Source organism: Prionailurus bengalensis, chromosome X, assembly GCF_016509475.1.
Source record: "Prionailurus bengalensis isolate Pbe53 chromosome X, Fcat_Pben_1.1_paternal_pri, whole genome shotgun sequence".
NCBI lineage: Eukaryota > Metazoa > Chordata > Mammalia > Carnivora > Felidae > Prionailurus > Prionailurus bengalensis.
Window position 1 is genome coordinate 15,374,956 of NC_057361.1, and position 22,595 is coordinate 15,397,550.

A 22,595-nucleotide genomic window follows, 5' to 3' on the forward strand; every position below is an offset into this window, starting at 1 on the left:
ATAATGGCTAGTGTTGACTGAGTCCTTACAATGTGTCAGACGCATTACAGGCATCTCTGGATGCATTAACTCATGTAATCTGCATATAATTCTATGAGAAAGGTACTGCTATTTTACAGATAAGGAGACTAAACCACAGAGATTAAACGCCCTGTAACAGTCAGAGGAAATAAACGGTAGAGGTAAGATTTGACCCCAGAAAGTTCGAAGCCTGTAGTCTTAACCTTAAGCCAAACCGCGAAGGTCCCGGCGGCCTGGGTTGGCCCAAAGGGAGTGAGGGGGTGGCTCTGGCGGACCTCCTGCCCTCAAAGGACTCTCTCCTGATTGGATGATGAGTGTCTCGGTAGTGACCATAATAGACTCTCCCCAGCTTGGACCGTACGAACGCGGGCTCTGTGATCTCAAGAAAGAAAAGATGCCTGTCCCACCCCACCCTGCCTTCCAATGGCAGAATGAGATGTACCATTGGGGAGAAGGGTCACAGATGTATTAGTTAAGGTAAGGCAAATCACCGCGATAATTAAAAACTAAAATCTCAGGGGCTTACAAAAGCAGCAGCTTACTTTCTATGTGTAAAGTCCAATCAGCACCCTATGGGCCACACCTGGGGGGCTCAGTCGTTTGAGCGTCGACTTCGGCTCAGACCATGATCTCACAGTTTGTGAGTTCGAGACCCGCGTCGGGCTCTGTGCTGACAGCTCAGAGCCTGGAGCCTGCTTCCGATTCTGTGTCTCCCTCTCTCTCTGCCCCTCCCCTGCTCATGCTCTGTCTGTCTCTCTCTCTCAAAAATAAATAAACGCGGGGTGCCTGGGTGGCGCAGTCGGTTAAGCGTCCGACTTCAGCCAGGTCACGATCTCGCGGTCCGGGAGTTCGAGCCCCGCGTCGGGCTCTGGGCTGATGGCTCAGAGCCTGGAGCCTGTTTCCGATTCTGTGTCTCCCTCTCTCTCTGCCCCTCCCCCATTCATGCTCTGTCTCTCTCTGTCCCAAAAATAAATAAACGTTGAAAAAAAAATTTTTTTTAAATAAATAAATAAATAAACGGTAAAAAAAAATTTTAAGTCCAGTCTAGTGGCAGTCTAGAGTGGAGTGTAGGGTGGAGCAGAGACAGGCCATCTGCTCCGTGCAGTCACTGAGGAGCCCGGGCAGACAGAGACATTGCCATGTTCAACACGAAGATTCCAAGTGTGCTCCGGAGAGCAACATCCAGCAGGCACACAGGGAAAGAGAGTGAGGGGAATCGGGTTTTTAATGGCCAAGCCACAAAGTGGAAACATCATTTCTACCCACATACATTAGCCAGAACTCAGTCACCCAGCCACTTCTACTTGCAAGGGAGGCTGGGAAATACAGTCTGGCTGTGTGCCGAGGAAGAAAAAAATTAAAGTTTGGTGAACTGCCAGCCAGTCTCTGCCACATCAGATTTACTTTGAGTGTCATAGAATAATTAATATCCATTAAACTAATGATGGGACAAAATTAATGCTAAAATTACTCTCCCCAACCACCATTTTCTCTCTTGTTCTTTGTCATGATATTGACGAAGTCAAAAGTCAAGGAATCAATATGAATTTGAGAGCTGATGCATAGGGGCACTTGTACCCTAATGTTTATAGCAGCACCTTCAACAATAGCCAAATTATGGAAAGAGCCTAAATGTCCATCAACTGATGAATGGAAAAAGAAGATGGGGTTTATATATACAATGGAATACTACCTGACAATGAGAAAGAATGAAATCTGGCTATTTGTAGCAACGTGGATGGAACTGGAGACTGTTATGCTAAGTGAAATAAGTCAGACAAAGAAAGACAGATACCGTATGTTTTCAGTCATATGTGGGTCTTGAGAAACTCAACAGAAGACCAGGGGGGAGGGGAAGTGGGGGGAAGAAGTTACAGAGAGGGAAGGAGGCAAACCCTAAGAGACTCTTAAATACTAAGAATAAACTGAGGGCTGATGGGGGGGGCGGGGAGAAGGGAAAGTGGGTGATGGGCATGGAGGAGGGCACCTGTTGGGACGAGCCTGGGTGTTGTACAGAAACCAATGTGACAATAAATTTCATGTAAAAAATATGAATTGGAGGAGGTAGAGGAGTCCCTGCCACTTTGAGGCTCAATATGAACTCCCCTTCTTTGTGACTCACCTCCCTCGCTTTGCTCCCAGCAAACATCCATATCATGATTTTCTCATGACCCTCAAGAGTAGAACTCCCATGTGACAAACCATTTCTCTAAGTAGATGCATACCAGTAAAGCCACTAACAAAAGCTGGATGTATACTGCCGATGCATACTACTTGGCTGGAAAAGTTGTATATTTGGGGCACCTGGTTGGCTTAGTTGGCAGAGCATGACCTCTTGTTCTCACAGGCATGAGTTTGAGCCCCACATTGGATGGAGACATCCTTAAGAAAATAAAAATTAAAAAAAAATTTTTTAAAGAAAAGTATTCGTGAGTTGCCTCTATTTTGAGGTCATGTAAAAAGCTTTGCTATAGCGCTTCTGGATAGAAAATCCTTAGCAGGCCTTTTGGCCTTTGTACGTTAGTGGCTCGTGTTCTAATGTCTTCGCCTTATATTGTCTTTGGTTTGTTGTGAGCTCTGAAAGACTGATGTGGGATTCCTCACTTTTAATAACGTGTAAATCTTGATCTGGTAATTTCCTCCATCTGAATGAAGAGCCATGTCCATTCATTTGTAATAAATGAATGAGCATACCTCCTTAACCAAGCTTTAAATGTGATTGAGAGACTGGGCTCTTGGGGCACCTGGGGGGCTCAGGCAGTTAAGCGTCTGACTTGCTTTCGGCTCAGGTCAGTTCGTGAGAATGAGCCCTGTATCGGGCTCTCCGCTGACTGTGGAGCCTGCTTGGGATTCTCTCTCTCCCTTTCTCTCTCTCTGCCCTTTGCCCGGCTCATGCTCTCGCTCTCTCTCAAAATATTTAAATAAACTAAAAAAAAAAAAAAAAAAAGACCGGGCTCTTGAGTGAGACTTACTTGGTTTCAAACCCTGGCTCTGCCTTGAGTAAATTTCTAACATTTCCCTGCTTGTATTTGTGCACCTGTAAAACGGGGGTGATTATTTTGCATAAAATTATATTACATTTATATTTTATCACAGTTCCAGCAATAAATCATAATTATTAATTCAGACTCTGTGCTCTTGAATAAAGTTTACTTTTATATAATAATGGTGTTTTTTTTCCTTTTAAGATTTTATTTTTAAGTAATCTCTACACCAAATGTGGGGCTCAAACTCACAGCCCCAAGATCAAGAGTCACATGCTTTTCTGACTGAGCCAGCCAGGCGCTCCCTGATTTTTTTCTTAAGGCAAGCGACATATCGATAACTCATAGAGAGGCACTTAAAAAATTGTGAAGATGGTTTCTTTCCAAAATTTGCAGGTATGTTACTTCCATCTAACTATAAAACATTCTTATGTATTCACTAACGCTTGATTAGTGGGACTATCCATTACAACACTGTCTAATTCAAGTTTCCATAGCTTAGGGCCATAGGAATTCATCTCCTAGAGAGACCCATGGGGTTCCATCTGTGCATTACACGTCAGGAAAGGGAAGGTCATAGAAATTCATTTCAGAGGTAAAGGAGACTTGAAGACGACCTAGTACAATTTTATAGATCTAGAAAACTGGCAGCGCAGTCACTTAGACTATAGATCATTATTTCAAAAATTGCTTATTTACCCACAGTAAGCTGCATGAGAAAATTAGCGTGTGATTTGTAAAAATTATAGCTATACTGGTTTTCTACTGCTGATCACAAAAACTGGATCCAGTTATGTACGTCTTTGCTCAACACAAAAATGAAAAAAAAAATCTTAAATAAATCATGTGAAAGATACCATCTTTTTGGGCTTGGAGTTCAGGGGACGAAAAGAACTACAAAATAGGTCCCAGGTAGGGAAAAGACTACAGACCAAACTAGCCCACCCTCCTCACACTGTAAGTGAAGAAACAAGCCCAGAAACATGAAGGAATCTGCCCAAAGTTTATTCATTTGGTAAAATGTTTAAAGGCCTACTGCATACGCCAGGGACTGGGTTGTAGCAGGAAATGACACAAAGCCCCTGACCTCAGATAGAGTTTGCGTTGTAGTCACATCATGCAACTCACTTAAAAGTATTAAAATTCTATTTTGAAAAGATCCTGTAACTGGACATTTTTTACGAATTCAAACTCATCCCCTCCTGCCCATCCACTAAAACCCAGAACGTTAGACCTTACCATGAATCCAAATCAGTGTAATAACATATCATATATTAGGGGCAAGACAAAAAAAAAAAAAAACGACTATACAGTTGAAACACACCACCGCATACTAAGAACTCTGTGTTCGGTTCTTATTCGTTCAATTAATGAGATAATTAGAAGCAATTATAATTTATTCGCCAAAGTGAGACTACTGCCCATTTCACATCTTTCATTTCTCTCTTCTTTAACAAAATCCTATATACTGTAATGAACACTACAGCAACAGGAGTAACTTTTGCTTCAAGCTACGTGCATTCCTAAAAGAAACTAACACAATTGCCACAGACGTCATTACAAAAGCATCCTCGATTTATACTGATGTTTTTTTACAGCAGCACTGCGATCTTATGAACACAAGACTTCTTGCCAAGATCAATGTGTTTCTTATTATTTCCTTGAAGTAAAGAGACACCCGCCTCAAGGTACATTTCAACAGCATATTCCCTTGGAATATCAACTTACTCCCTGATAGATTAAATCAGTGGAGCTACTGCTTTTATCCTTCAGATCTCCCTCAATCTTTATCTGGTCCCTCGGGAGTACAAATCCATTTCAGGATGAATGAACATGGCTAAGTTTCAGTCAAAGTTGTGTAAAAACCATCTCCGACTGCTTCAGGGACTAAACACAAAGGAAACGGTTAAGAACACAGGTTCTAGAATCCCAGCACCTCCACTTTCCAGCTGTGTGAACTTGGAAGTGACTCAAACTGTCCAAGCCTCAGCTCTCTCATCTAGGAAATAAGGGATTAACACTTGATTGTTGCTATTGTCCGGATCCACTAAGGTAACACATGAAGCATTTACAAGGACATCATTCATAGCACATTTGACCCTTGAACAACACGGGTTTGACTGCGCGGGTCCACTTACATGCAGATTTTTTCAATAAATACAGGCCAGTACTGCAAATGTATTTTTTCTTCCTTATGATTTTCTTAATAACATTTTCCTCTCTCTACCTTACTTTATCATAAAAATACAGTGTACGGGGTACCTGGGTGGCTCAGTCAGTTAAGCATGCGACTTCAGCTCAGGTCATGAGCTCGCAGTTTGTGAGTTCGAGCCCCATGTCGGGCTCTGTGCTGCCAGTTCAGAGCCTGGAGCCTGCTTCGGATTCCGTGTCTCCCTCTCTCTCTGCCCCTTCCCCACTCACGCTGTCTGTCTGTCTCTCTCTCCAAAATAAATAAACATTAAAAAAATTTTTTTAAATACAGTGTATAATGCGTATAACATACAAAATATGCATTAATCAACTATGTATGTTATCGGTAAGGCTTCCGGTCAACAGTAGGCTATTAGTTGTTAAGTTTCTGGGGAGTCAAAGCTATGTGCACATTTTTGACTGTACAGGGATTGGCACCCCTAACCCCCGTTGTTTTTTTTTCAAGAATCAACTGTAAACCTTTGAAATGTTAACTCTTCTATGTGTAAGAATGCTTTCGGGGGCAAGTCACAGAATACCCAATTAAAAGTACCATAAACATTAAAGACATTCATTTAGCCCACTTAAGAAATCCTAAAGCAGACAGTTCTAAGAGGGTTCATCCTGCAGCTCAGGAAGACCCAGGCCCTTTCCATGCTTCTGTTCTTTCACCTTCAGAACACTGTTCACTCAACATCTTTTTTTTTTTTAATTTTTTTTAACGTTTATTTATTTTTGAGACAGAGAGAGACAGAGCATGAATGGGGGAGGGTCAGAGAGAGAGGGAGACACAGAATCTGAAACAGGCTCCAGGCTCTGAGCGGTCAGCCCAGAGCCCGACGCGGGGCTCGAACTCACGGACCGCGAGATCGTGACCTGAGCTGAAGTTGGACGCTTAACCGACTGAGCCACCCAGGCGCCCCTCGCTCAACATCTTCAAACTCTCAGGGTATCTCCATTTTCCACTGGCACTCACTACCTCCTCTCAATGTATTTAAGATGGCGACCGGTGTTCCAGGCATCAAATCCAGACCCAGAAACATCCAGATACAGCACTGACAGACCTACCTGCAGTGATGGAAATATTATGCATTTGCACTGTCCAGTACAGCAACCACTAGCCCCATGGGACTCCTGAGCACTTAACTTGTACCTAGTGTGACTGAGGAACTGAATTTTTAATTTCATTTAGTTTTAATTAATTTAAATTTAATAGTCACATGTGCCTAATGGCTATCATATTGGACAGCGCAGCTCCAGAAGAAGAAAAACTATTTCTCCTTGAGTCTCATTTTAAGAGTGGGGAAATTCTGGGGGCGCCTGGGTGGCTCCGTAGGTTAACCTTGTGACCTCAGCTCAGGTCATGATCTCACGGCTCGTGAGTCCAAGCCCCAAGTCGGGCTCTGTGCTGACAGCTCAGAGCCTGGAGCCTGCTTCGGATTCTGTGTCTCCCTCTCTGCCTATGCCCCTCCCCAACTTAGGCTCTCCCTCTCTGTCTCAAAAATAAATAAACATTAAAAAAATAATTTCAAAAAAGAGTGGGGAAATTTTTCCTCAAAGTCCCCCAGCAGATTTTCCCATGTGTCTTATTGGTCAAAAGGAAGCCACATGCCCACTCCTAAAATCAAACACTGGCAAGGAACAGCATTTCCACAGTTGGCTTGGAATAATTAGGATTTGCTCCTGAGTCATGTGGAAAGGAGCAAGCACCCTGTGAAGCCAGGGCTTGGCCAGCAAGTAAAGAGCAAGGAATGGTTGGCATATAAATTTGATCAGTAGTATATGCTGTACCGCTTCTGCTCTGTCCAAATCAGGGATCTGTAAACTACGGCCCATGGGCCAAATCCCACATTTGTAACAAACGTTTCATTGGTGCGAAGCCACGCCTATTTGCATATTGCCTATGGTTGCTTTGCCTACACCAACAGAGTCGACTAGTTGCCACAGAGACTGTGGATGACGCATGAGTCCAAAAATATTTATTAGCTGGCTCTTCACAGAAAAGGTTTGCCAACCCCTGGTCTAAACGGACATTCCTTATGATTAAAATCACCATTGTTAAGGATGTTGGCTACAACGTACTCCTATTGCCAAAAGCAAGTGCTTTGTGCAGGCTGATGTGGAGGACAGAGTTCTGGGGAGCTGCTTTCAAAGACCCGGATACTACTTCTTGCTGAGTAACTTTCAAAGTTACTCCATTGCTTTAAGCTTCAATCTTCTCATCAGCAAAGTAGGGATAATAGAATTTTCTTTGCCTACCTCAGCAGGGACATGGTGAGATGACGTATGCCAAGGTGCCTTGTAAACCATGAAGACCTACAGAAATATCCAGTTGGGTTGTTGCTGCCGCTGGGTTGTTTTTTTTTTTAATAAAGTTTATTTATTTATTTTGAGAGAGAGAACACAAGCAGAGGAGGGGCAGAGAGAGAGGGAGAGAGAGAATCCGAAGTAGGCTCCGCACTGTCAGCACGGAGCCCAGTGCGGAGCACGAACTCGCGAACCGTGAGATCATGACCTGAGCTGAAACCAAGAGTCGGACAATCAACTGACTGAGCCACCCAGGTGCCACATCTGCTGCTGTTTTTAAAGTCCAGGACTATGAGCTGTTGCTACTGGATCCTACCAAGGAACACTGGGACTTTTCCATGACGAGCAAGGCAAGGATAGCACTGGCAACTGGCTGATTTGCCAGTCAGCAAAAGCCACTTGGGGAGCTTTTATCAATTTAGAAATCAAGAGATTGATTGGCTTCGCTGTAACTTTAAGACCCTTTGAAATCACCTTGCGTAAAAACATGAAGTTTAAAAACTATTTTTTTTTAATTTTTTTTTAATGTTTATTTATTTTTGAGACAGAGAGAGACAGAGCATGAACAGGGGAGGGTCAGAGAGAGAGGGAGACACAGAATCTGAAACAGGCTCCAGGCTCTGAGCCGTCAGCACAGAGCCTGATGCGGGGCTTGAACTCACGAACCGCGAGATCATGACCTGAGCTGAAGTCGGACGCTCAACTGACTGAGCCACCCAGGCGCCCCTAAAAACTATTTTAAATTGTTTCCAACTTCACATTAAGAATTTTGAATTGGAGAGCAGCTTTGAAATGAGATGGCAGACATAAGTGGTTCTCGGTTCAAAGCAGACCCCGAAGATCCCTGGTAAACCCAGGACAGTGAATTAGGAATCTGAAGACTGTCCCTACTGGACAATTGAACGCACAGAATCTCAGAGTTTGAAGGAATCTTAACAGGCAATCAGCTGAGACCCTTCATCATAGAGAGGCGAGGACACCATTCTTCAAGAGTAATTCTAGCCAATGAGCAGCCACTCCATTGCGGCCTATGCAAAACTTTGGAAGAGTAACCTATGTCGTATCAGAACTCACTGGCTTCAGACGAGGGCGATGCTGGTGATGTAAGCTGAGGGGAGAGGCTCACGTTCTAGAGTATCTCTAGGCCTGGGACTAGAGTCACAAATCAAAACCAGTCAAACAACAAGAGTTTATTGAGCACTTAGTCTGTGCTAGACTATGAAGGATACAGAGAGGAAAAAGTCGCCACCCTTACCCACGAGGACCTGACTAGATATTTCTTCATACCTGAAAAGAGAAAACCAGAAGGAAAAGCAGAATTCGGGATATGATGATCACCTTCAACAATGCCTAGCAAAGTGTCCTCACACGTCTGAAGTGTTTAATATGTATTAATTTTAAGGTTAGTTTAAAATTTATAAACAGAAGTTAGATGTACAAACAATAGCAACAATAAACAAACAGATACAAAAATACCCAAGCTTCCTTTAATGTCTAAGCAGGTTCCATCTTATTTTTGAGCCTCTATTCCAGAGGTTCAGGAAAAGCATTCTTAAACCTGATGATTTAAGGTAGCTCTCTCTTTTGCTCTAAAATGATCTCCAGTTAAGTCGATGTCTTTTGGAAAGATGCACAATCTTTGTATTCCCGCCTCTTCCTTCCAGTAGTCAAGATGGCTTCCAGGTTGGGAATGGGGCGCTAGTGTCCTTCTGGCAACAGGGACCAAGGGCCCGGATCTGTGAGCCCACCCCATGTTGAGCACTGGGTTCTTGACGACCTCTCCGAAGATCTCCCTCACCCTGTGGGGTTCCTGGGTATCCAGTTGGCATTCACTGCTGAAGGCTGTGTCACTGGCCCCCATGGTCAATTCTCTCAGTAGCCCACCCTGGCCTGCAGGTCCGTCTCTTGCTGACCAGGTCCCCTCAGGTCCCGCCAGTGAGTGTCTGTCACATCCTGCACCTGGCTGCCAGTCTAAATTGTCTACACCATCACTTTTGTAGCCCTGTCCCTGCACCTGGCTCACAACACAGCTGCCCACAAGGAAAGTGAGGGCCAATCAGCATCCCTACCCTGCCCCGCAAGAGACAAAAAAGACTTGAAAAAGACATCATCTCTAGCCTTCTTTCTGCCCAAACGCACTATGCCACCATGTTTCATCTCTACCATGCTCCCCGTGTTGACGTATAGGCTGCTGTGAGGAGTTCCGACCAGGGCTTCCAAGTGGAAAATCAGACACAAAACGTCCTCTGCTTTCAGTTTCCTCCTCAATCTATCCAGAGCCTCTACCATTCCCTGTCACCACTTCTACCTGCCAGGGAAAAGAGTGAGGGTCTAGCAGAAGCGGCCTCACGCCTGTGTCGGGGTAGTGGGAACTCGGAGGGCTGGAAGACTGGCTGAGCGTCAGATCAACGCCATGGTATTTGAAATCTCATTTGCACAGATGGGGAATTGAGAGGGAAGGAGTGTAGCACCCGGTTTGATACTAGAGGACAAAGTCAAACAAGACAGGTTCCCTGCCTTTCAAGAGCATTACAGTCTACGCTCCTACAGCTTTAACGTGCACTGCACAAGGAAGAACAAAGACTTGGATGGACAAAGCATGAGAAGGTAAGAGGAAATAAGACAGTGAGGCCTTGGAAGAGGGGAATTAGAGAGGAATCTACCACTGGAAATGCCTGCAGCACAGAAAGATCTAGGCCCAGACCAGAGAGAGAAAGTTGGGGATTATAGCTCATGAGCTCACTAAACTGGCTCAAATGTGTAATTGTTTCCAAATGGGGAAGACAACCCTGCAAGAATGAGATTATAACCATCTTCCATTATTATGTCATTTCACCCTCTGGAAAATAGTTGTACCTAAAAGAAGACCTCCTTCAAAGACAAAAAAAAAAAAAAAAAAAAAAAAAGAGAGAGAGAGAGAGAAAGAAAAAAGAAAAAAGGCATGGCATAGCCCAGGAAAGCTAGAGGCTAGAAAGTATAGTTACCTACCAAAGCTCATCTGGGATTCTGGTAGACCAAGAATGATTCCCTCACACGTTACCAAATTATACAACTGAAAGCGCTAAGGTCTAAGGATTCTCTCTGTTGGCCAGTGGCCTAATAAAAAACTGTCAGACCGACCTCTCCTACTGTTAATTAAGAGCTACTGAGTCACTCTCAGGCTTCCAGGGCGAAGCTACTGTGTTTGCGATCCAGAGCCCCCAGAGCCCAGGGTAATGGCTGCTCTCTGGCAGCTTGCCCCAGACCCCCTCCCTCTCCAGCATCTCCCCGTGCCTCACCGACACGTGCATTCGGTCTCCAGGCACTTACGAGGCAGCCTGGTGGAGTGTGAACAGTATAGGCTATGGGTTCCAACAGGGAATCCCCCAAGCTCTCAGGCTCTGTGCAAATGACTTAATCTCTTTGATACTCCATTTCTTCATCTGCAAACTGAGACTAAACATATCTATCGTGATGCGTTTTTGTGAGGATTAAATGAGATGACGTACATAAAGCACCCAGCAGGGCCTGGCCCAGGGCAAGCCCCCAGTCCTCATTAGGTTGCTTCCCATCAGTCTCCCACCCGCCTCGCCAAACCCTTCTTCTCCCTTCTCACGCGGCCCGGGGACGGTGCACTAAAAGGACTCGTGATGCATTACAGTGCATTCGGCAAAGGAAGTACCTAATGCCGTCATATAAGGTGACAAGTATAAAGAGATATGGACAAAGAGAAAAAGGAGCAGGGCACCTGGGTGGCTCAGTCAGTTAAGCGTCCACTTCAGCTCAGGTCATAATCTCATGGTTCATGGGTTCGAGCCCTGCTTCAGGCTCCTGCTGTCGGCACGGAGCCCACTTCCGATTCCCCCCCCACCCCTCCCCTCCCCTGCTCTGCCTCTCTCAAAAAAATTATTTAAAAAAAAAAGAGAGAAAGGAGCATTGGGGAGAGAGATTTACTTCTTTTGAGGAGATCAGGGCAGATTTTATAGAGGTAGTGATATTTGGCTGGACCTTGGAAAATTAGTGAGGTTCCAAGTGGGGGGACCCCAGAAAGCTGAGGGAGGGAGTAGGGAAGTATGATAGGGAAGGGAGTAAAGCCCACAATGGGTGCACTAATGAGCGGGTTACTACTACGGGTAACTGCGGCACAATCCAACAATCTACTAGGTTTGTAGAACATACCTCAGCATCACCTCGCCAAGGGACGAGGAAGCTGACGCAGGTGAACACAAACTCTCAGCCCTCACTGTTCTGAAGCGTTAACTCCCTGGCGCTTCTGGCTTATTCCACACACGGGCCACACATGGTCCCATCGGCACAGATCATTCTCGGTCAGAGAGACATGGGAGCCGTCAGCGTGCGTGTACTTTCCTGTTTACCTGCCCCCTTTTCATCATGTTTAAATACATTTTTCCAAAAAGACTTACGTCCCCGGGGACATTTACTCATCAGTAGAGTGGGGACATTTGATTTCTGCTCCACCAATCCCACAGTGACGTTTTAATGCCCCGAGAAGACGATGTGCGAGCATAGTTTACATAAACGTCACAGGCCCGCGACAGAGTTTGTAACTTGTGATCTCCATGGGGGGGGGGGAGTTTGCGCCCCCTACTTATGTCTTCGGCAAGCTGTGCAGGCAGTGTAGACTCTGGGCCAATCACATCAACATCACCTGGGAGCTTGTTAGAAACGTCAGTTCTCGGGTCCTGCCCTCTACCTACTGAATCAAAGACTGTGGGGGAGGGACACAGAAACCTGTTTTAACAAGTCCTCCAGGGCATTCTGCTATCTTGAGAACCGATGTTTTCAGAGGTTTGAGAACTCTGGCTTTCTGGTTATGAGCACAAATTTCAGAGCTGGCCACAAATCCCAGTCAGCCACTTCCTCGAGTAACTTACTTAGCTCTCTGAGACTCAGTGCCTTGATTTGGGAAATGGGGCTACGGCTAGGATCTCTCCTTCATGGATTTGGTTGAGAAGCTTAAGAGAGTGAATGTGTAAAGCAGGTAGGAACTTGGCACACTATAAGCAGTCAGTATGCACTTAGCTCGTGTCATTTCTTTTTGTAAAGTGTGGTGGCTCCTTGACATGCCCCAGTGCCTACTTTTTGAAAGACTGTCAGTTGTGTTTTAGCCTGTTGGGAAGTTTTCCACTTACGTTGTGTGTGTGTGTGTGTGTGTGTGTGTGTTGTTTACATGTCATTGTTTGCTGTTCGGTGATACTCGCTTTATCCAGCGAAGGTTCCTTGCTCCTGCCACTCTCCTCTGAATAAGAAAGGTATTTCTCTGTGTGGCCTTAATAATTCTTCTTAAAGGGGCGCCTGGGTGGCTCAGCGGGTTGGGCGTCCGACTCTCGATTTCGGCTTGGGGTCATGTTTGTGAGTTCGAGTCCTGCATCGGGCTCTGCGCTGACAGGTGAAGAGCCTGCTTGAGATTTTCTCTCTGCACCTCCCCCACTTGCTCTCTGTATCTTTCTCAAAACAAATAAAAATACACTTTAACAAAAAGAATTCTTAAATAACATTGCAGGCAAGGATGCTTTCCATTTGCATAGCATGGTATTCTTTTGGCAGCTGTACCTACAGATGTTACAGCCAGGATTTCTGGCCTTTCTGCTGCCTTCCTTTACGTACCTTTCCTCCTTGTTTCATTCTAAAGATCCTCTTTTCTGAAAACCATTCTGCTTCATTTGGCTAATTCTCCATCTACTTCCCTTAAAGCTTCCATGCAGAAGTGCCTTCAAGTAGGTACTTTTTTAAAACACAGATAAACGCCAAAAATACACCCTCATGCATGCAGTCAAGTGATTTTTGACAAAGGTACCAAGACCATTCAATGGGGGAAGAACGGTCTTTTCAACAAAGAGCGCTGTGAAAAGTGGCTATCACGTGCAAAAGAACCAAGTGGGGCCCTTATCTCAAACCATATACAAAAATGAACTCAAAATGGATCAAAGCTCCTAAACACAAGAGCTAACGCTCTAAAACTCTTCGAAGAAAATGCAGGGAGAGATCTTCAGGACATCAGATTTGGCAGCGGTTTCTTGGATGAGACAGCAAAAGCACAGGCAAAAAAGTAAACAAGAGATCAATTGGACTTCGTCAAAATTAAGACCTTTAGGCATCAAAGCGCACTATTAGAGACAGTGAAAAGATAACACAGAGTAGGAGAAAATAGTTACAAATTGCATTATCTGGTAAAGGATTTAATATCCAGAGTATAAAAAGAACTCTTGAAACTCAACATCAAAAAATCCCCAAACAACCCAATTCAAAAATGGGCCAAAGGTTTTAGTAGCGGCTTCTCTAAAAACACATCTATATTATGTCCACTGAGCACATGAAAGATGCTCCCCATCACTAATCAGTAAGGAGGTGCAAATCAAAACCACAATGAGATACCGTTTCACACCCACTATCGGCACAGCAGGAAACAGGAAGTGTTGGTGAGGATACAGGATCCTTGTGCCCTGTCGGGAGGAATGTAAAATGTAGTGCCACTGTGGGAAACAGTGTGGCAGAGCCTCAAAAAGTCAACCACGGAATCACCATATGATCCGGCAATTCCACTGCTAGGTTTATGTACCCAAAAGGATTGAAAGCATGGACTCAAACTTGTACTTGTACACCAATGTTCACAGTAGCATTATTTACAGTAGCAAAAGGTGGAAATACCCCAAATGTCTATCCACGATGAATGGATAAACAAAATGCGGTCTACGCACACAATGGAGTACTATTCAGCCTTAAAAAGGCATGCAGTTCTGATACATACTACAACGTGGATGAACCCTGGGAGCATGCTAAGTGACTAAGCCAGACACAAAAGGACAAATATTATATGATTCCACTTATATGAGGTACCTAAATGACAAATTCATAGAGACAGAAAGAACAGAGGTTACCAGGGACTGAGGGGAAGGGGAATGGGGAGTTACTGTTGAACACGTACAGAGTTTCGGGGCGCCTGGGTGGCTCGGTCGGTTAAGCGTCCGACTTCGGCTCAGGCGCCGATCTTGCGGTGCATGGGCTCGAACCCCTCGTCTGGCTCTAGGCCGACAGCTCAGAACCTGGAGCCCGTTTCAGATTCTATCTCTCCCTCTCTCTCTCTCTGCCCCTCCCCGGCTTGTGCTCTCTCTCAAAAATCAATAAACAGTAAAAAAAGAAACACGTACAGAGTTTCTATGTGAGATGACGAAATGTTCTAAAAGTAGATAGTGGTGATGGCTGCACAAAACTGTGAATATATTTAATGCCAATGGTTAAAGGGTTAAAATGGCAAGTCTTATGCTTATTTTGCAGCAAAAAAATAAATTCTAAGTAAACACACATTACAGAAATAGAACGGGGAAAAAAATGAAAGAAAAAAAATTTAAAAAGCAGGCACCTTACCTTCCAGGGATGTAACCAGAACAACATGAAGACAGATGACGGTAAGAAATATCTTGAACAGCAGTAGAAGTTCTTCGGGTCTGCCAGCATGGCCACACTGCCTGCCACAGAAAAACATCCTGGAATAAAATAAGGGGAAAACATCATCATCACAGCACGCCATAATCACAACACAGAAATACCCAAGAGGTCAGTTACTTAACCAAGGCAAACTGCAATCCTGCTTCCTTTAAATTACTCTGGTTCCAGAGAACTGGCAATGCCAGCCGGGCACTGGCTACAAAAAGCAAAACCTATATTGATTATGGGAAGACCACCCAGTGGGATATCGTATTACATTCAAAATTATTTTAAAAAACAGGGGCACCTGGGTGGCTCAGCCGGTTAAGCAGAGGACTTTCGATTTCGGCTCAGGTCATGATCTCACGGTTGGTGGGTTTGAGCCCTGCGTTGCGCTCTGTGCTGATGGTACAGAGCCTGCTTAGGATTCTCTTTCTCTCTCTCTCTCTCTCTCTCTCTCTCTCTCTCTCTCTGCTCCTCCCCCACTTTCTCTCTCTGTCTCTCTCTCAAAATAAATAAATAAGCTTTAAAAAAATTATTTGAAAAACCAAAACCAGAAACAGACACACAAATGCAGGAAACAAGCTCGTGGTTGCCAGAGGTGAGGAGACAGGCAAAGTAAGTGGGATTAAGAGGGACAAACTTCCAGTTATGAAATAAATAAGTCACGGGGATGAAAGGTACGGCATAAAAAACAGTCAGAGACACTGTAATAAATTTGTATGGTGTCAGAAGGTAACTATACTGAACCATGGGGAGCATTTCATCGTGTACAGAATTGTCAAATCACTAGGTTGTACGCCTGAAACTAATAGAAAGAATACTGCCTGTCAACTATACTTCACTTAAGACTGCGATTTTTTAAAAAGATAGGCAAGGTAGTCCCTGTGAATTTATGGAAAACTTCAATACACGCAAGATATTATGAGAAGAAATTAAAAACACAAAACACTGCATGTATAATTAGTAACGCTATACAAAGGCTGCTTAAAACGATGCTAAGAATCAGAAGGGGTTAGAGAATCCTATAAACATTCTACTCTTACTTATGTTTTATACTGTAAAAGGATTTCCTCTCTGTTACGTGTCAGCTCATGATCAGTGCTTGCATTTTTAGTAGTCAGGAGGGGAGAGTCAACGTTTTTTTCAAAAAAGCAAAGTTCGTAACAAAACTGAATTTAAAAGCTCCGTTTACCATTCATGCATCCATGCATTCGACAAACATTTATCGACGGGCAATAAAAAGAAAGGTATCGAGGGGGGTCCGGCACGCCGAGAGAACCGCCAATCCGAAGACCGCGTCCGTCCCTCTCACGGTGGAGGAGCTGGCCAGCAGCACCCCCGACGGGCGGTCGGCGCCAGCAGCCGAGGGTGGCATGGGACGCTGAGGGAAGGAGAGGCCAGGCAGGAGATCACAATCTGCCCACGGGCTCAGGCACAAGCACGCTGAGCAGCCAAAGAGCGGGAGTTCAAAGGTTCTGGCTCTGCCGTGCAACGTCGGCGTGACTCTGGACGAGTCCTTTCCAGTGGCCGAGATGCCCCGTCTAGCCAACTGTGATTAACAGGACCGACCCGAGAGTGCCGCTGTGCTAAGTGAGCACGGTGAAGCCACTAGAAAGGCTAGCTGTACTCTTGACTCGTTCAGTCAACAAATGCCCATTTTGCGCCCTAGTACGTGCAGGGTGAAACAGTGCAGGGGTTATGTGGGTGAGGGCATGGACAGACGGGGATAAAACACAATTTCTCAGTCTCCAGGGAAAGCTGTCAGTCTTTAAGAATCCTGTAATTTCATAGCCATCACCAATGCCACGGAGGTAACTCTTTCCTTGGACACGGCGTGATAACGTCTCAGACCAGGAGGTGAATCCCTCTCCTTCCAAAGAGGGCTGACGTTTTTTAAATCAATAAATTGTATTATATATTAATACACTACGTTCACAAACTGTAAAATGTCTCTGGTTTGGCCCTGCTCTTCAGCACGCTAATCCTCTCTCTCTTCATAATGGCATATTATTGACCCTCCCAAATGAGTCACTCGAACCAGAATGTTAATATAGCCGTGCAGAGATGTAGCAATGTCTCTCTGGAGGAAAATTTATGTGTCCGCTACAGCTACACGCAACAATATTGATGAATCTCAGAGATACAAAGTTAGATAAAGGGGCCAGACGTGAACGAATGCATATCGTACAGGAGTCCATTCGTGTGACGTACAAAAGCAGGCAAAACTGACGGATGGAGCGAGGAGCAGGGGGAGCGGCTATCCCTGGAAGGGGGTGCGGGTGGAATAATCACAAGTGCGCACAAAGGGGTTTCTGAGGTACAGGTGCCATTCTGTGTGTTCAGTTCCTGAAACTCAATCGAATTGGACACATACGGGTCTGTCACAAAAGTTGCATTTAAAAAGCTTAAAAATCAATCTATTTTTTTTTATTTCTGAGGGCAGTTCCCCCTCCAAAAGCACTGCTATTCAAAAAACAATCTGTATTTAGTGCACCAAACCTCTACCAAAAAACTCCCTCCCATACACATGCCCTCAGGCTCAACTCTACCTGGAATTTGTAGAACTGACTTAGAAAATTTACTGCACAAATATCTGATTTCAGAGCAGTTTACTTCTGGAAAGGAACTCAGAATTCACCTAGCCTCAAACCCTCATTCGACAGACCAAGGAAGAGGCCCAACCAACATGCTCTAGGCGATGGGTCAAGGTCATCCGGCTGTTTGGTGGGACTCCTACTCTTTCTACCAGACCACAATGCTGTCCTCCTGAGGATCTGTGTCTTTGGAAGTAAACTGTTCTGAATCCACCAGGTGAAATGAATCAACGAAGTCAAAACGCTATTATATAATTTCAAAATTTTTGCCACCTCATTCTTGAGCTTTGCCAAGTCCTAGGGGAGGACCTCCTAAGTGGTACATAAGATACGGTCAAAGTTAAATTAGTCAGAGTGCACAGTGACTGGTTATTATGTGCTGGAACTTGGGCCTCTGATCAAAATAAACCACGCCTTTTCACTGAAGAGAGCTTGTACTCAACTCCCAATGACAGCAGGAAAGGCCAGAATGAAGGGTGATTCCAGCAATCATCTTGAAAAGAGAACACAGATCAAGAAGGACTTACTACAGACCAGGTGCTACGGAAAAGACCGCTTTCAGTTGTCAAGGCTGAAATACCTTTCCTCAAGGCTGACTATATATTCCCCAAAAGGAGATGTTTTATCACATTTAAAATAATGTGGCTCCTATTGCCTTCTGTATAACCTAGACAACACCCTGCTAAGTCATCACGTCCTAGGATCACTGACCAAGGAGGAAATCTGTGGATTTTGAAAGCCTTATTCATTATACACAAAAGTCATTTTTACCTTTCTGAGCTAGAACTTTTCTTCATTTTCTGGTGTAAGTTAGGTTACCTCAGTGCTATCTAGGCCATCGAGAAAGATGATTTGAAGAGCCAGCGATTCTTAGCACATTTTCAAGGTGCTAAGCATGGCTGGTGAGATAGCATCAACTGCAAAGAAAACTATCTGCTCGCATTTAAACAGTAAAATCTAGCGGCAACTGGGTGGCTCAGTCGGTTAAGCGTCTGACTGTTGATTTCAGCTCAGGTCATGATCTCACAGTCGTGAAACGGAGCCCATGTGGGGCCCCGCCCTGACAGCACAGAGCCTGCTTGGGATTCATTCATTCATTCTCTCTCTCTCTCTCTCTCTCTCTCGATGCCCCTCCCCTGCTCATGCTTGCATGTATGCTCTCTCTCTCTCAAAACAAATAAACTTAATAAACAAACAAACAAACAAACAAAGATCATCCAAAATCCATCTTGGTCCAGAGCCCCCTTTTGTGGTTGTGGACTCTGATGTACATGGCTGCCACGACATATTCAATGATCGATATTTTTTTTTGACCTAAGTAACAAGAGGTGTGATAATTGTTCCACAAGCCTCCTAGAAAATTTTATGCCTTTGAGAGAAAACAATTAACCCTCAAAAGAGCACGTGATAGACTGACATCTATCTTCTCAGAAGAAACAATGGAAGCCAGAAGACCAAACAAGAACTGTGATTATCGTTCACTACCTACAAATCCTCACTGAAACAAATCCTAAAAGATGTACGCAGGCAAACAATGAGATCTGAGATGCAACAAGGAATGAAGGAGAAGGAAAAGTGGTTAATATGTGACCAGGCCCATTCCTAACATTTGTGATATACAGGTTAAGAGTTTGAAAGGAGGTCCGGGGTGAGACGCCTGGGTGGCTCAGTCGGTTGAGCGGCCGACTTCGGCTCAGGTCATGACCTTGCAGTCTGTGAGTTCGAGCCCCATGTCGGGTTCTGTGCTGACAGCTCAGAGCCTGGAGCCCGCTTCGGATTCTGTCACCCTCTCTCTCTCCGCCCCTCTGCCACTCGTGCTCTGTCCGTCTCTCTCAAAAACTAAATAAACATAAAAAAAAAAAATTTAAAAAAAAGGAGATCCGGGTTCCTGGCTGGCTCAGTCGGTAGAGCATGTGATTCTTTCTTTTTTTAAGTTTATTTATGTATTTTGAGACAGAGAGTGTGTGAGTGAGCAGGGGAGAGGCAGAGAGATAGGGAGAGAGAATCCCAAGCAAGCTCTGCACTGTCAGCGCAGAGCCCCACGTGGGGTTCGAATCCACGAACCATGAGATCAGTGACCCGAGCTGAAGTCAAGAGTCGGATGCTTAATCAACTGAGCCACCCAGGTGCCCCACACGTGACTCTTGATCTCAGGGTCATGAGTTCAAGCCCCACAATGGGCACAGGGCTTACTTAAAAAAAATAAAAGGAGGTCCAATTTGCCCTTATTCTTCCACTAGGGCTCCATCTCAAATTACAAGAGGCTTTGTGCGTATGCATGCGGATACCCCAGCCTGTACGTTTAACCCCCCTCTCTCCCTGTAAGCAGCTACCCCTTGGTCATCCCTTAGGTCTAAAGGGATGCATACTTGCAGCATGAAGAGGCCTGCTCAGGTCCTAGAAATAGGCACAGAATGACCGGATAGGGCATTCCAGGGTCCCACGTTCCAGGTGGGCATCACTTCTTTGTGTTGCGAACTTCTCACCCTTTGGAGAGGCTATGACTAGGGAAGGGCCAGAGAGGGACCTTCTAACGCATGAGACACAGGTCAGACACCCCAGTTTCCCAGAGCTAACGGGGGCACTATATACTGGTAAATCCAAATGAATGTTTACTGTATAAAACATTAATATCTTGCAGGGATAAATGAAACATGATAGCATAAAAATATGACACCTATGTTATTTACATATACAGTATATAATACAGATATATATATCAATTAGGAGGTAAAAAAAATGAAATTAAGAAGTTAAAGTCTTCTGGGGCACCTGGGTGGCTGAGTAGGTTAAGCGTCTGACTCTTGATTTCAGCTCAAGTCACGATCTCACGGTTCATGAGATCAAGCCCCGAGTCGGGCTCTGCACTGACAGTACAGAGCCTGCTTGGGATTCTCTGTCTCCCTCTCTCTCTCTGCTCCTCCCCCATTCATGCACGCTCTCTCCTTCTCTCTCTCTCTCCCAAAACACATATTAAAAAATGTATATATAAATGGACTAAATGGTTCAATTAAAAGGCAAAGATCATCAGACTGGAAAAAAAGAATCCAAATATGCTATTTACAAGGACACAACTAGAACATAATGATACAGCAAGTTTGAAAACAAAAGGATGGGAAAGATGTGCGATGCCAATACTAAGCAAAAGAAAATATACTAATTTTTTACTATATTATCAGATTATACTAATATCAGACAAATAATGCTTTCATTTTTTTAAAAGTTTTATTTATGTATTTTGAGAGAAAGAGAGAGAGACCATGTGGGCGGGGAAAGGGTACAGAGAGCTGAAGTCCCGGAGAGAAAGAATCCCAAGCAAGCTTTGCACTGCCAGCAGAGGGCTTGAACTCACGAACCCTGAGATGGTGACCTGAGCCGAAGCAGCCGGCGTGTGTGCATTCTCTCTCTCTCTCTCTCTCTCTCTCTCTCTCTCTCTCTCTCAAACTCTTCCCTCCCTCCTTTTTCAATTTTAAGTATATGTTAGGCCTTGTATTTTTCTCTCCATGTCTCTGAGCTTTTCTTTTGTATTTCATATCTGGAGCTCCAGTTTGCTTCATTAGGCCCATAAGCTCACACAGAAATGGTTCCTTTGTTTACATTACCTCCTTGAGTTCTTGCTTTCCCTTCATCTCCGGCCTGGTAATTCTTTTCTCTCTTGTTAGCTCTTTGCTATATTTAAGAAAATTCTCTTAATATTTTGTTCACAATTTTTTATTGTATCCAGCAGAAGGTTTGGTGTGAATAACTGAACCCAATATATTCTTGGATCACTGAAGAAAATTTTTTTTCTGAGGTATTTGCTGAATCAGGGTCTTTTAGTCGACTTTGAATCGAAATTTAGTTATGTTCTTACTAATAGTTACCTGATTCTTTTTTTAGAGTAGTTAAACATATAACCAGAGACTCTAGGGGGGAAAAAAAAACAACCTTGAGATTCTCTGACTTCTTTGACAGTTGAATGATCCAAGTCAACTGCTTCATTTGCACTGAGAACCTCTCCAGTACCTCCCTTTTCAATTTCCACTTGTGCAAGTCTGGTTAGTCAACACTTATGACTCACTGTAAATATCTCAAAGGCATAAAATTTTCTAGGAGGCTTGCAGAACAATTATCACACCCCTTGTTACTTAGGTCAAAAAAAATATCGATCATTGCAGGTGTCGTGGCAGCCATGGTATAATCAAATTATGGCAATTAACCAGAGGTAACAGAGCACAACCCTTACCGAGACCTGCCCTAAAGTGGTCTCAAGCTATTGCCCCCCTCCTTTTAAATCTTATTCTCTAGTTATTCTATATTTAAAGATAGATTTATCATTTATTGCCGTCCAAAGCTGCACTGATGGCATACATATCTTTCAAAATATGATCATTGTTAGTATGTTTAAAGAAATTGAAGAGATCTAGCACATTTCTTGGAGGGGTCCAGCCGGGCTGTGGCATACAGTCATGTAGCTTATACACACTGTACAACCCCAGGGATTGCCATGCACATCAGAGTCCGCAACCACAAAAGGGGGCCCTGGACCAAGATGAATCTTGGGTGATCTTTCTTTCTTTCTTTCTTTCTTTCTTTCTTTCTTTCTTTCTTTCTATTTTTTAATTTTTTAATTTTTTGGTTTTTTAAAATTTATTTATTTTTAAAGTTTATTTATTTGTTTTGACTCTCCTGAGGAGCTTAAGTAGCTTACCGACTGAGCCACCCAGGTGCCCCAAATAATACTTTAAAGCAAAGAGCGTTACCTGTAACTAAAATGGTTCATTCCTAAAAGGTTCAATTCAATAGGAAGATGACAAATTTACATCTCTATTATCATTTGGTAAAATTCAAATAAGAAAGCCACTAAGGACACAGAATATTTGAATGACACATTTAACGAACCTGACTTAAAGACCATGTATGAACCCTCCACTCCATTTGGAGTATTTCTGAAAACCAAGCCATACAAGAAGTCTCAAAACTGTTTTACAGAATTGGGGAAAAGAAAAGGAGCATGTTCTCTGACCACAAGACAATCAAGCCATAACAAAAAGTTAAACTGTTATTTAACAGATAACTTAGAGGTCAAAGA

The 22,595-nt window shown here is 44.0% G+C and overlaps 1 protein-coding gene across 2 annotated transcripts in view; it reads right to left on the minus strand.

The window, feature by feature from the left end:
* The window catches only part of ADGRG2 (adhesion G protein-coupled receptor G2), a 122,118-nt gene that overhangs the window by 54,149 nt on the left and 45,374 nt on the right, over nt 1-22,595 (minus strand). For both annotated transcript variants that reach the window (XM_043570702.1, XM_043570701.1), the window contains exon 3: nt 14,868-14,986. In XM_043570702.1, the coding sequence (XP_043426637.1) occupies nt 14,868-14,985 (118 nt within the window). In that variant the 5' untranslated portion in view covers nt 14,986. The remainder of the gene's footprint in view (nt 1-14,867; nt 14,987-22,595) is intronic.